The following is a 12777-nucleotide window of genomic DNA, read 5'->3' on the forward strand; positions in this document are numbered from 1 at the left end:
AAAGAGTGTAAATATTTCTTGGTACATATTCAGGTGTTGCCTGTGCAAGAGCTCAATTTCTTTTAAAAGTTGTTCTTCTGTTCTGCCATTTTCAAGGAATACAGTAGCTTATAAGCTTCCTGCAAATCAAAAAGACTTTCCTGTCCTGTGTTCTTTCACGGAATAGTCTCTTCAGACATGTTAAACTCGGCAGGAATTTGTACTTGCTGTTACGGACCCTTTCTTTGCTACCCAGTAACCCACTCTATCACTAGCTCTTTTTGCATGCTGTGCTGTGCCTCTGTGTCCTTAGCACCCCTCTTAAACTTCATGAAAGTTGCTGAAAAAATGGTTTGTTGTTCTAAAGAAATAGGAAGTAAGTATTGAGATTTTGCTCTGAGGTAGAGATGGCAGATGATGCATTATTGCTTTTAATGATGATGGAAAAATCATTTGCCATATGTTGTAAATCTTTTCTGTGTTACTCCAGGGGTGGGATGCTATTGAGTGGATAATTCAAAATTCTGAAAGCGCTCTAAGCTAGCAGTTCTCCACATCTGCAGTTTATACTAACTAGTGGTAATGCCAGCGTTATTCTTCTTGGTACAGCATTTCAGCTTTCTAGCAAATATGTGCATGGACTGTTGTCATGTGAATTTCATAAATTAACCTGCATGTATGTTTTCTATACATTGCATACAGGAATGGCAAATGTGTTCATTACACTACAGTTGTAGAGAATGACTGTAGGTCAGATCTAGACTGGATCAATTAAGCCATGCTTATGCCACTGGACAACCAACTTGCTGCAGCCATGTCTTGTGCCACAGTATTGCTTATGGTTTGAAAGTGGAATGATGACTGCAGATAACTGGGCATGTGAATGAGTCCCTCTACCAAGTGTTTGATTGGGTCCTAGTTTCTGTGATTGCAGTAAGCAAAACTGGTACCTGAAGAAACTAATAAATTGGTTAGTGACTGGAATTGGCATTATAAAAATGAAACAGAATTGTACTCTTAGGATATAAAGTGGATTTCTTGAAACAGATTGCCTAACAGGGATAATCTTTTGCATAGTGAAATTGTATTTGCTTTTATAATGCCTGAGGAATATTGTTGCCCTTCTGTGAACTCCTGTGGAAATCTGTACAAAGCTGGAAGCTGTCAGAATGCCAGACCGTTGGTGTTTTTCATTGGTCTTGTAGTTATATTCATTTCGGTAGCGACATGTCCCTTAAGCGATGTGACTATGAAAAAATTTGACTTCAGAGTTGAAAGAACGGAGTGTACTTGCCTCTGTGATACCTCTGTGCAGATTGTTTCCCTGCCACTAGTCAGTGTAGCCTGACTCTGTCATTCCTGTATTGGCTTATGCTTCAACTAACAAGATTCCTTAAAAAAAAGAAAAAAATCCATTATGCTACTTCTCCTAGTTAAGAATGTAGGGGTTTTTTTACACTGCTTACTTTGAGATCAGTGTATGCCATGGGTGTTTGCTTTTATGTTCTCATTCCACTAAGCTTTTATGGCTGTTTTTCTGGAAAACATCAACTACAAAGGCTCAGCATTTATCAGTCACTTAAGCTCTACCAACAAATCTTCATATGCAGCGTTTGGTCTGCCAGACATGTCATACTGCTAACCTATGCAATAAAGACTAATATAATATGCATGCTTGGTTATGAATATGCTTGCTTAATGACTTAGTACAGAACTTGTTGTACGGTATGAAACTTTATAGATCAATCCTCTGTCAGATTTCTTTTTTTTGGTAACTGGGTAGTTCTACAGTACTTTGAGGCTTTGCATCTGGTTGAGATTTGTAACTTCATTTCCTGTGCAGAATATTCCTGAGGTCTTCCTTGCCATTATCACAAGTTTATTCTTAGCTGCAAAATACAGCATATAGTGTATGCAGGTCTAAGGAGACATGCAGACCTATGCAGTCTCAAAAATTGAAGGAGATATCTTGGCGCTACAGCTGAATGTCATGGATTTTTTTTTTTTTATCTTAACAAGTATATCAACTGAAACACTATCACCTGCCTGTTTCATAGTCAGGGCCTGAAAAGAATCTCAGTATTTTTCTACAGAGCACTTTCTACATCAAAGGTGTTTGACTTTCTGACAGATCTTCTTTGTGCAGTTAGACAAAATATAACATCTAAGCTGTTGCTGTCTTAGTTCTCTGTGTGCCTGTGTCACCTAAGAGAGGACATTTTAACCTGACTCTTAAATATCCAAATGCGTACTTACTGAAAGATGATTCCTCCTCTCTCCCCCCGCTTTGTTCCTTACTGAGCACTCCACTTGGCTAACTCATGGCTAGTTACAACTTGTTGCTATGCAGTAGCCTACTCCTATCTGGGTGCTTTTATGCATGCTTAGCTGCTGTTCCCAGGTCTTGCACAGGATGTAGAGATGGTGGAAGTTACCACCTGCTGAAGCATGGTTGATTTGGTGCTCAAACGGAAGGAACTCATAAGATAAATCATACTCTTCTAAGGGTCTTTTTCTGCAACCCATACTTAAACTGGACAATTTAAATTATGCTTTCTTGAATATCGTTAGTATTTTTTAAAGGCATATCTTGAACTAAGTTAACTTAAACATACTAGTTCTTGAGGTAGTTCTGGGTAGAGCTGAATGCCTCTTTCTGAGCTCTGGCCTAGAGCTGAACACTTTGTTGTGATACGTCGATGACTTTTTTCAGTTTAAGGACTGCCTGCCAGTGCAGATGTGGCAAGTAGTGTTTATTTGGTGAGCTCCTGTAATATGAAAAACCTGAAGAGAAATGGAGTTAGCCCTTTATTGAACTTAGTCAGGGTCTTGAGATACATATGCTCTTATTCACAGTAAAATTTTTATTTCTTTTAATAGATTACACTTTGCAGCCTGGCACTGGGCTTTTAGTATTATTCCAAAGTAATGTTTCTAGCCTCAAAAAAATCCTTCAAGTTTATGTGTGGGTTTTGTTTTGACCTTTTCTTTTTTTTTAGGTTTTCATTGCAGTCTGTGCAGATTCTTGTTCATGCTTAGTGGTTTATAAAGGACAACAGCAGGATCTAGACAGTTTGTGAGGTTTTTGTTTACTTTATCACCTATAATGCATGCAACAAAAATAATACATCATAGTTCAGAATAAAACTCTGTGTGGAGGGCCATTCCCTTCCTTGCCATCAGTCTCTACAGAGGGCTTGAACACTGACACTGGCTTTTCTGAAGACTTAGGACTTTTTGGGCTCAGGCCCTTTATCTCCAGAACTCCTCTAGACTTGGTCAGAGCTGTGTATCTCCCAGTAACTGCTCTCCACTGTTTGTACTTCTTACTCTTAGTAGGGTAATAGAGGTGAATGTCGCTTGGCTTCTCTTTAAGTGAAAAAAGGCCAGGTGTTCTCCCGCTCTGATCCCATCTGCTTGTTTTGGCAGCAGCTGTCATTCTGAGATTGTGGAGCTCTAAAATCTTGCATTTTTGTTTTTGTTAAGATGCTTCTCTTTATTTTCTTGACTTCATTGTGTGGCTGCATGCTTATCTTGTTATTTGGGTGCAGCTGCTACAGAGTCGTCTTAAGGCAAAAGGTGTTTGACATGCTTAATTTGCTGGATTCCCCAGCTCTTACTAAAGCATTGGCTGTCTGTGCCTGGCTTTGAGGCACTCCCATTCTGAGAACTGAACAGAAAAAGACTGTACCTTGATGTAAGAGGTGTGACTATAGTCTCTCAATTCTTCTGTTTTATATGCTGAAAAATTGCTATGCATGAATGTAGAACTCAGTGTGAGTCCATCTCTGAACTCCTGGTAGAGATCAAATCCATAGTTGCTCCATCAAAGGGCACTTGAAAGATTATCTTTCTTTGTCCTGGATCTTCTCAAAAACTGTAACTTGGCTAATGCATCTGAGAACAGTATCTCAACTTTGCCATAAATTTGCTGATATTCTTTGCATGGTGGGAGCAGCAAACAGTTAAAACCAGCAATACTCCTGGATAAGGAAACTTAACTGCTGAATTAGGCTTTATGCCTACATGCACTACTGGGAGCTCACACCAGTATTGCATTTACTTCTTGCATATTGGTTAAGCAAATGCCTTTGTAGTGAAGTTTCCATAAGATGGTGCTCAGGAATTATCAATATAATCTGGTATCAAACTATGCAGGATGTAGAATTAATTTTAAAACCAGTCTCATGTCTGACAGAGGAAAAGCTATAGATAATGAGCAGTGGTGTTGTATTTGTTCTGATTCTAAATTCCAGTATTTTCCTGGCAGGGTCGGGATGCCCTGGAGTGGGTGATCAGCAAACTAAACACAGAATTGGAGGAGCTGAAGTCAACGCGTGAGGGCATGAAACCAGCCATGGCAGCAGCGTCAACAGAAAAATAAAACAAAAAATACCAAGTAACTGACAGAAAAGTTTTATTCTGCAGACTTCTTTGTCGTTCTCCCTTCCAAGGCTGATCTGCATAGGGTTTATATATTTATAAGAATACTGGATCAGCGGAAAAGTAACCTCATCCATCATCTGCACAGCAGCTCCTGTTGCCTACTGAAGATTAAATTGACCTCCTGCAGATGCTCTTTGCATTTTAACAATTTATTTTTAACACTGGAAACAAAACATTTAGCAGATTTAAAACTGCCTAAATGTGCCTTTTGTAAACGAAAAGAGAGGATATTACATTTACACCATCTCAGTTTTTCATACTCAAACTTGAAAAAAATGCATGTGTGGTATTAAGGTTTTTCCATGTGAACATTTGTTCTGTGAAGGGCTGATAGGTACTAGAGCACTGAATTTTGTCTGTTTTGTAATCTGATAGTGTCTTATAACCATTTAAAGGGAACTGTAGAATTAGATATCTATCTCAAAGATCATCCTGAAAAGCTAAAACTTGTGTGGTACTAACTTTTCCTACGTTATCTAAATGTGCTGCCTGAACATGACACACAGATACTTTACCTCTTAGATGTTTGTATCCAAACAAAGATAAAGTTTCTACTGATGTTAATAGCCTAAACAGTTTTTTGGTGGGGAGAAGGGTATAATTTATTTTAATATTTATTAAGTTGCCCTAGTTCCTCCCCTCCCTGTGAGGAGAAGAGTAGTAATTCCTGGAAGGTGCTGGAAAATATTTCTTTTATTTATCTCTGAGAAACGTACTTGTAGGCTACTTGGATGGAGAGACTGTGCTGTTCCACTGGTCCTTGCTCTTCACATCATGTCTTAACTGATGGAGAGACTGATGCAATAACCAGAAGAGCTGAAAATAAATAATAATGAAATAAGCAGGAAGTTTGAAATCCAAAGGGTAAGGTTTCAAGAACACGTACTTTTCAAACCCTGAATGGAGAAAACAAGAGTACAAGAAAAACAAATGGACTCTCTCTTTTTTTGAGTGCTTTCTACTAACTACTGACAACCAGCGTAACTGAAATTTTTTCAATACTTTTCCACATTGGTACAAAATGGTTTTAGGATCATTTTAAATGCTTATCATTACCTAGAAAAATACTGCAGAAATTGCTTCCTATAAAACATGCATAAATATATATTGGTAACAGTCCTAACCCTGTCTGATGTTCACAATGTTTTCGTATTTGGTCCAGGTGTAGTATATGTTTCTTAGCTGTCTGTTAAGGCATTTTAACTTATTTTTTGGTGTGCACACAAAGTGAAATAAATGTTGCAAGGATGTTTACTTGTTCCAGTGGCAAGCTTGTGTTTAGGAAGCTGTTAAAGAGCATGAGTAACTTCTAAATAACTAGAAAAGTAAAATGTTGGTCACTGTTTTCATCTGGTAATTTTAAAGTGTCTGTAGCTTGAGGGAAATTTCAGCATCGTATTCTGGTTAGTTTGAAAGTGATCATTAATTTGGGTGTAACTACAGTCTTGCTAAATTACATGATCCTAATGAATAAACTTCATTTAAAAAAAAAATATATGTTAGTCAAAAGCAATTAAATGAGTAGCTAATATTTCCATTGCTCTGTTTATATGGTCCTAAAGCCTTTTTTTGTTTTGGAACAGAAACTTAAAGCTTAAAGTCTGATAGCAGCTCCTTTCTGGAAGGTACGCTGGATAGCTTTGATGCAGGTCAGTTGTGCTTCTCAGAGGAGTGATGTCAATTCCTGGATAAAGAATGCAGAAGATGTTCTAGCTCCTGGTGGCCTTCTGCTAGGGAGGGGAGAGCAGAATTGGCAGAGTTATGCAAACAAAAGGAAAAGATGAGTAAGTGTGTGTGCATGTGGAAACCTGTACTACAGCATTTCCATACATGCCTGCTGGAGATGATGAAAACATAGCTGTCGGGGGGTAGAAAAGTCTTTAGAGAGGTTCATCTGTTGCTTCAGTTTGGAAGAAGAATTGTCTAAAGCTGCTTCTCGCATCAGATTCGAAATAATTGCTTAGTGTTGTCTTAGAGCTGACTGACTTGTGTATAGCATCTTCCAGCACTTGCTGGTGTCCCCGAAGTCACCCCGGGCTCCTATATTCTGTCTAGGGCCAAGCTCCTCAGCCACATCTCAGGGTCAGTACAGGTTATGCATCAGTTTTCTGGATTACTTCCCTTGCACTTTGTTTCCTTCTTCCAGAAACAAATCCTTGCCCGCTTGTGTTGCAGCATCTCCTTTCTGTTTCATTCCCCGCTGTAGGTTTTGGGCTGCTTCCTGTCCATGTTTCACGCTGCTTAGGAGCTAGACAGCTAGATGCTTTGTTTTCCAATCTCCGCTGCTCTGTGCGCCATGGATCAGCACCATGCCTGCTTGTGCTCAGTCCTCTTCTGCTTTCCTCTAGGCTGAATGGGAGTGGGGAAGCTTTGGGTAGGAAAAAGACTTAATTTCTTCCAGAAGTGGGTTCTGTCACCCAGCTGCCTCTCTCTGCTGTCAGACAGTGCTGCTGCTTCTCACCTTGTCTTCGGGGTAGGTGGCATGCCTGCGCCCCTGGGCTTATTGATCTTCCTGTGGCTGCTTGTTTTGCCAGTGTGTACAGAGGACCCTGCAGGCAGCGGGTCTGGGTCTGGGTATGCTCCAGTGTTTAGCAGATAAAGTGATTCTTAATTTTCCATAAGCTTTCCTGGACACTCTCTCTTCTGCTTTCTGCCTATTGAGTTTGCATACAGGGCTCCCACCCTTCTTCCTTGACCATGGGATCTGTAGCTGTATGTTCAGCCCTGCTGTGCATAACACTGTTTTTGAAGCACTTGCATTTCCCACCTCAGTTCTGTCACTGTTATAGTCTGAGTTGACCCTTGGGGCAAAAAACAACCCCTACCTTTGGAATTGCTCATCTTGGTCCTGCCCTAGGGAAACTCCCCCATCTTTTCTTTATTTACTGGAAAAGGCTAAAAAATATTTCTGAAGTCAGTTTTATGTCACATGCATTGACTGAGGGGTCTCTCAAAGATGGCTGCTTGTGGATTGTAGGGGGTATAGCTTTTTGGATTGGTGCAGAAACAGCTGTGTACATAGGAGGGAAAAAAATTCTAAAGTAGAAATGGTGTTAAGTCAACACTCATTAAATTGGAAGGATCTTGAAGCACCGGGGACCAAGCAGAAGAAAGCTCAGCACTTGTAAACACGCTGACTATTGGGTAGCAAGTGCCATTTTGAATAAGCATTCTGCATTTTGTGAGTTGAAAACAGAATTAGAGTTTGGCGTGTTGGGGGAGGGAGGTTGTTTGCTGCTGTTAAGCCCCTGAGGCTTGCAGTTCAGTGTTCCTCAGTTGTTAGGTTGCAATTCAAGGGAAGGGGGAGTGTGCGTGTAGGGAGGGTGTTTGATTTTAAGAATTTAGTGCGTATCAGGTCTCCAGGTTGGTAGAAGCGTGGCTGCTCACCCTGCCCAATAACTACAGCTGCGTTGCACGCCCCTGCTACGGAAGGATGAAGCTGGGGATAGCTGTTTCTGGGCTGCGGGGGAAACAGTGAGGGAAGCCAGCAGCAGTGGCTCCCACAGCGTGGCAAACTGGGCACATTAGCTTTTGGCCCTGAAGGATTTTAGGATGTTGAAGATACTGGACTTAAGGTAAACTCTGGTTTATGCTTGATGTCTATTTTTCATGTTAGTGCAGACAGGCTTAAGTTAGCAACAAAAGGCATTAACCTGAAACAGTGCAATCAAATGGTCTTGTGTGTAATTGGTTTTGTGTAGGTGTCCTTTTTTTTTTTTTCCCTGACTTGCCCTTGCACCAGTGTGAGTGCTCCATGCTCCTCCATACTACTTCTTTTCTCCCATCGTGTCAGCAGGCACGGTGGGCAAAGGGTCATATTTATTGGGAAAATGGGCAATCTCAGTGAAAGTTGCAGTATTCTTGAAAGACCCGCTTGATGTGAGTAAAGGCACTGACCTGCAGCATTTGGCATGTAGCAGGAATTGATGTATAGTATCTATCAGGCATTGATGTATATGATGATGTAATAAAGTAGCACTAAGAGGAACAGTGACATTCCTTGATATGACATTTTTAATTTAAGTCCTCAGGTGGAGCAGTGGGTAACACCTTTCCTATTCTTGCATCTGCCTAGATTGTAAGCTGTGAAGGGCAGGACTCTGTAAAGTGTCTATGTACACTGTGGTGCTATCTTAAATAAATGACATCCTCAGTTTAAAAAAACACTTCTGGGTGTAACTCCTGTAATCTAAAATGGGCTGGTGGTTTTCAGAGAAGGCTGCAGAAAAATTGGCATTTGTTTGTGCTGGGTGAGCAGCAGGACCCAGTACCAGGCTCCCTGGAGCTCACCGGAAGCCACATACTGTGCTGGTCAAAAGCTCTGCAGGGCCCCTCTGTGCCTCAACTGGTAGCTCCGTTTGGGTCTGGTGCCGCTTCATTCCAGAGTAAAACAGAAGAGTCATCTAAAATGATTAGCCTTGACTTAGTGAATAAGACCTTATTTATCTAATAAACTTACCTTCCTTCTCCCCCAGCACCACTTGCCACTGGTCAGAATCATGCAGGTTATGTGCTAGCCTGTTCATCGCAGCTCCAGGAGGCAGGTCATGCTGTGTGAATTTGCTCAATGAAAAGGCATTTTTGTGAAGCACAAATCCTGTCCTCAATTCTTCCATGGTTAGGTAACTGAGGTGTGATTCTCGTTTTTATGGGAAGGCACCTGCAAGTAAAACCATCAGAAGGGGCTCCAAATTTGCAGCCCTGCTTGTACACCACTTCCCCATCTTACTCTTCTATAATTTTCTTTCTAACCTAGTTAGAATCTGCAGCAGCTGAGGTCTAGGGCTGGCCCTGACCAAAGAAATGTGGAAAGCACCCTTATACCAGCTGTGCTGTGTGAGAAACGATGCTCACCATTTTCACAGTTAGCTCAAGAAAGCGAGAGCAATGCCATGTCATTTTAAAGAACTTTTTATTGTAACACATTAACAAGAAATTGCAGCTCAGTACCACATAGCATGAGAACAAGCAGAAGACAATGCCTTTCGCTGTCAGAGCTGATGCCTGGGTGTAGCTGAAGCTGTGCCGATGGTACAGGCGCAGTGACAGCACAGAGGCAGAAGAAGTTCTAAGGGGAAGCCTTTATGCTTTGGGCCCATTAATGTCCAAAAGGTGCGTCTCCTGAGGAGCGGGCAGGGGAACCAGCTTTAACAGAAATACAGTTCATATACACTCCTCATTGTACTTTCCTTTTGCTTTCCCATTCCCAGGACATGCAACCACCAGCCCCTTCAATCAAAATGTGCCCATCTTAAATGTCTAAGCCAAAGTTGGGCCTGCCCTGTAAGCTGCACCATGAGAATGCAGCCCCTCCCTATGTATATATACACGTGTCAACTTAACTGGTGCTTATTTCCACCAAACGGTGGAAGCCAGCCTGCTGCAGAAGTTGCACCAGCTCATGCCCATGTCCTTTAATTCCTTCTCTAGCAGCCCCCGAAAGCCAATTTAATAACTCCATGCTGCAGCGTTTGGCCAACAGCCTGTCCTGCAAAAGCCAAGGCATGACAGTCTCCTGCTGTTCAGCACTGACGTGGCTCTGGCTAGAGAAATGCAGGGAGGGCCTGGAGCTTAATGTAAATGGTACAACTGCAGGGAAGGCACCAAGAATGTATTTTTTCACACTGGATGCTCACCTTTTTGCACCTGCAGGGTTGTTGTGGGGTTTTTTTTAATCAAATGGGTTAATCAAACAGGTCTTTTCCAGCTGTGACTGTACATTAAGTAGCCTGGCACCTCAAAAGACTACTATCTGCTTAAAAATGTATTTTTTTTATTAGCTATAGAAAGGTCTATTCCAAATGGTGTCCCCTGGAACTGTTCTACAAAAACTGTCTCCACGACCTTTGCTGACTGCAGCGGTGTGTGTCGTTATTTCGGGATGCAGAGGCTCGGCTGCCTGTGTATCTGACACTCGGGCTGCGGGCACTGCCACTGCAAAACAGCCTGACCAGGGAAGAAACCGAAAAGTTACCGAATTGCAGTTCAGTGCGAACAAGCAAGCAAAGCTACTGCCACGTAACACTTGCTGTGTCTATTTGCTAATGATTTAGCTCCTTCTCTTGATTCTGCCCTGTGACATTTGTTGAGCGGGGACTACTGTGGTAAAGTTCATTCACAAATCTTTGCTGGTCCGAGTGTTGTGCAGTTTCAGTGTCAGAATTCAGTGCAGATGGCAGGGGTGCTAATTGCTTTCAAGTACTGAAGGCTGATGGAAACTTGCAGTGCAGGATCCCAGCACTCACCTCTTTGTCAGCGCCTCTCATAATTCTTTAAGCAGTTGTAACCGCTTTGCAGTCCCTCTTTTTGCAGAGGGGCACAGAAGGGCTTGCAGCTTTCACCAGGTAAACTGAGCAGCTGGAACAACTCCGGGATTCTCCAATGCTGAGGCGAGGGCGCGGGGAGGGCCGTGGGCTCCTGCTGCTCTGGGCTACCGGAGCTTGTGGGTGCCGCTCAGCGCCCAGACTTGTAGATGGTGCGGGACTGGGGCGCTGGACTCGATGGAGCTGCCATTAGGACAGCACTCATGAACTTCACGCTCACGTGTCAAGAGACTGGTTCTGTGTCTCCGTGCATCACGTCAGACTGAGCTAATGCCCCTCTCTGGCTGTTCTCCTACCAGGAAGTTTTGGTGAACAGTAATTTCAGGTACGCAAAAAATCTGAAACACGGTAGTAAAAAATCAGACAGAAACAACAAAACAGATCTTTATAGCTGGAATCAATATTCATAAATGTTCTCAGATTGACCTCAAGATACATACATACAAAAGAAGAAGAAATAAACCAGAGCAGCTCCAAGTTATCAACACAGAAATACTATAAATTTTATGGTAACATTAACATAATCCATATGCTGTAGCACCAGAGCGTACGGTTGCAGCACCCTTCCCTCACGCCTGTGTGCTGCCACTGTTTCACAGATGAGACTGAGCTCGTAAGAAAGGCATTCCGAAAAGATGTATGGAGCTGCTGGATGAGGTAAAGCGCGAAGGTAGCGATCGGGAGTCTAAAGCTGGAGCTTCTAAATTAGTTGTAACCTCTACAGCATGCAGCCAGTAACCAGCTGTGGAAGCCGATGCTGAACTTGCCTGGGGAAAAAGGGGAGCTTTAAAGAGAACAGAGAACAACCTAATAGTTGTGACTCAAATCTTCTCCCACTTCTAGTTTATTAACTACAACCAATCCACCAAAAACCTCTCCAAAAGACTGCCAGCATTTCTCTCCCAAAGATGCAGGAGGGAGATCTCCTGCAGCCTGTACAACACGCTGGACAAGCGCATCTCTGCCATGGACCATCAGCGTTGGGAGCAGCCAGATGCTGGGAGCAGAGGGATCCGGTTGGAAATGACCACCAGGTGGTCATCGCATCACTGGGTTTACACGAGCAGTTTTATTGCTGTTCTAAGAGTACTTCGACAGGTTTCCGTCCCTTCGTGCAGCCCAGCCAGCATTCAGCTCTTAATCATTTTCATTAACAATTCTTTGCCAAAAGAAACATCCGACTGACCGTACAAAACTCTAAAAGCATGGAAAAGGAAAGGAGAGAGACGGAACTTTTGAATCGGCCTCCTCGTGAATAAAGAATGCAGACAAGGGCTATAATGGAAAGGCATTTTATTTTTGCCAGAAAACACCCCTCCCTGTAGTATAAACGAAGCAATGGGGAAAGGGGAAAAACCACCAAGCCCCCAAAGCACTGTTGTCACCATGAACACCTGAAAGGTCGGGTTTGAGAGCTGCAGCAAAGGCCGGCCCTGGCCCCGGGCCCTCCCCGCCCTGGGGCAGAGCTGGGTTTGAATTCTCCACAACCCGCTTCACCTACAAAACAACAAGACTGATGCTGCCAGTGGCATTTTTAACTCCTTGGGTCTCCTATGATATATTTAAACAGACCTTGGGCATATTAATAAAGCTAAAGAAAATTACAAGATTTAAAAAATTCATGGAGGGGAGCTCACTCTGCTAGTCCCGCATTCTTTTCAGCAGTAATTCACTCTAAAACGCATATGGAGTGCCAACTGTATTAAGGGGCTGAAAGCATTAACTCTGATGAAGATAATAGCCAACACACATATAAATAAGACTTGTTTCCTTTTTAAAACATCATGGGAAAGTCAATTCCCATTGCATGATTGACGGAGACTTCCTAAATATTAATAAATATATTACATGTTATTTACAAGCTTCTGGTTTCATCCTCTGATGCTAATGTTCAGACCGTAACTAGGACATGCTGGGCAGCACCGCGGGGTACGCAGGCAAACGGCTGCGGTGGATTTGGGATGCTAGCGCAAGCAGCGAGATGGAAAGCTAAAAATAGCCCACGCTGCAGAGATCCAGGCAACGAGCG

The 12777-nt window shown here is 42.5% G+C and overlaps 1 protein-coding gene across 1 annotated transcript in view; it reads left to right on the forward strand.

The window, feature by feature from the left end:
* Nucleotides 1–4743, forward strand: part of LOC104625816 (protein slowmo homolog 1-like) — a gene marked incomplete at its 5' end in the record, with an annotated part of 7848 nt that extends 3105 nt beyond the window's left edge. Inside the window, one exon of the mRNA XM_010293553.1 lies at nucleotides 4250–4743. Coding sequence (XP_010291855.1) covers nucleotides 4250–4363 — 114 coding nt within the window. The remainder of the gene's footprint in view (nucleotides 1–4249) is intronic.
* Between the last annotated feature and the right edge of the window lie 8034 nt (nucleotides 4744–12777).

Source organism: Phaethon lepturus, unplaced genomic scaffold (assembly GCF_000687285.1).
Source record: "Phaethon lepturus isolate BGI_N335 unplaced genomic scaffold, ASM68728v1 scaffold22738, whole genome shotgun sequence".
In the NCBI taxonomy this organism is placed as follows: Eukaryota; Metazoa; Chordata; class Aves; order Phaethontiformes; family Phaethontidae; genus Phaethon; species Phaethon lepturus.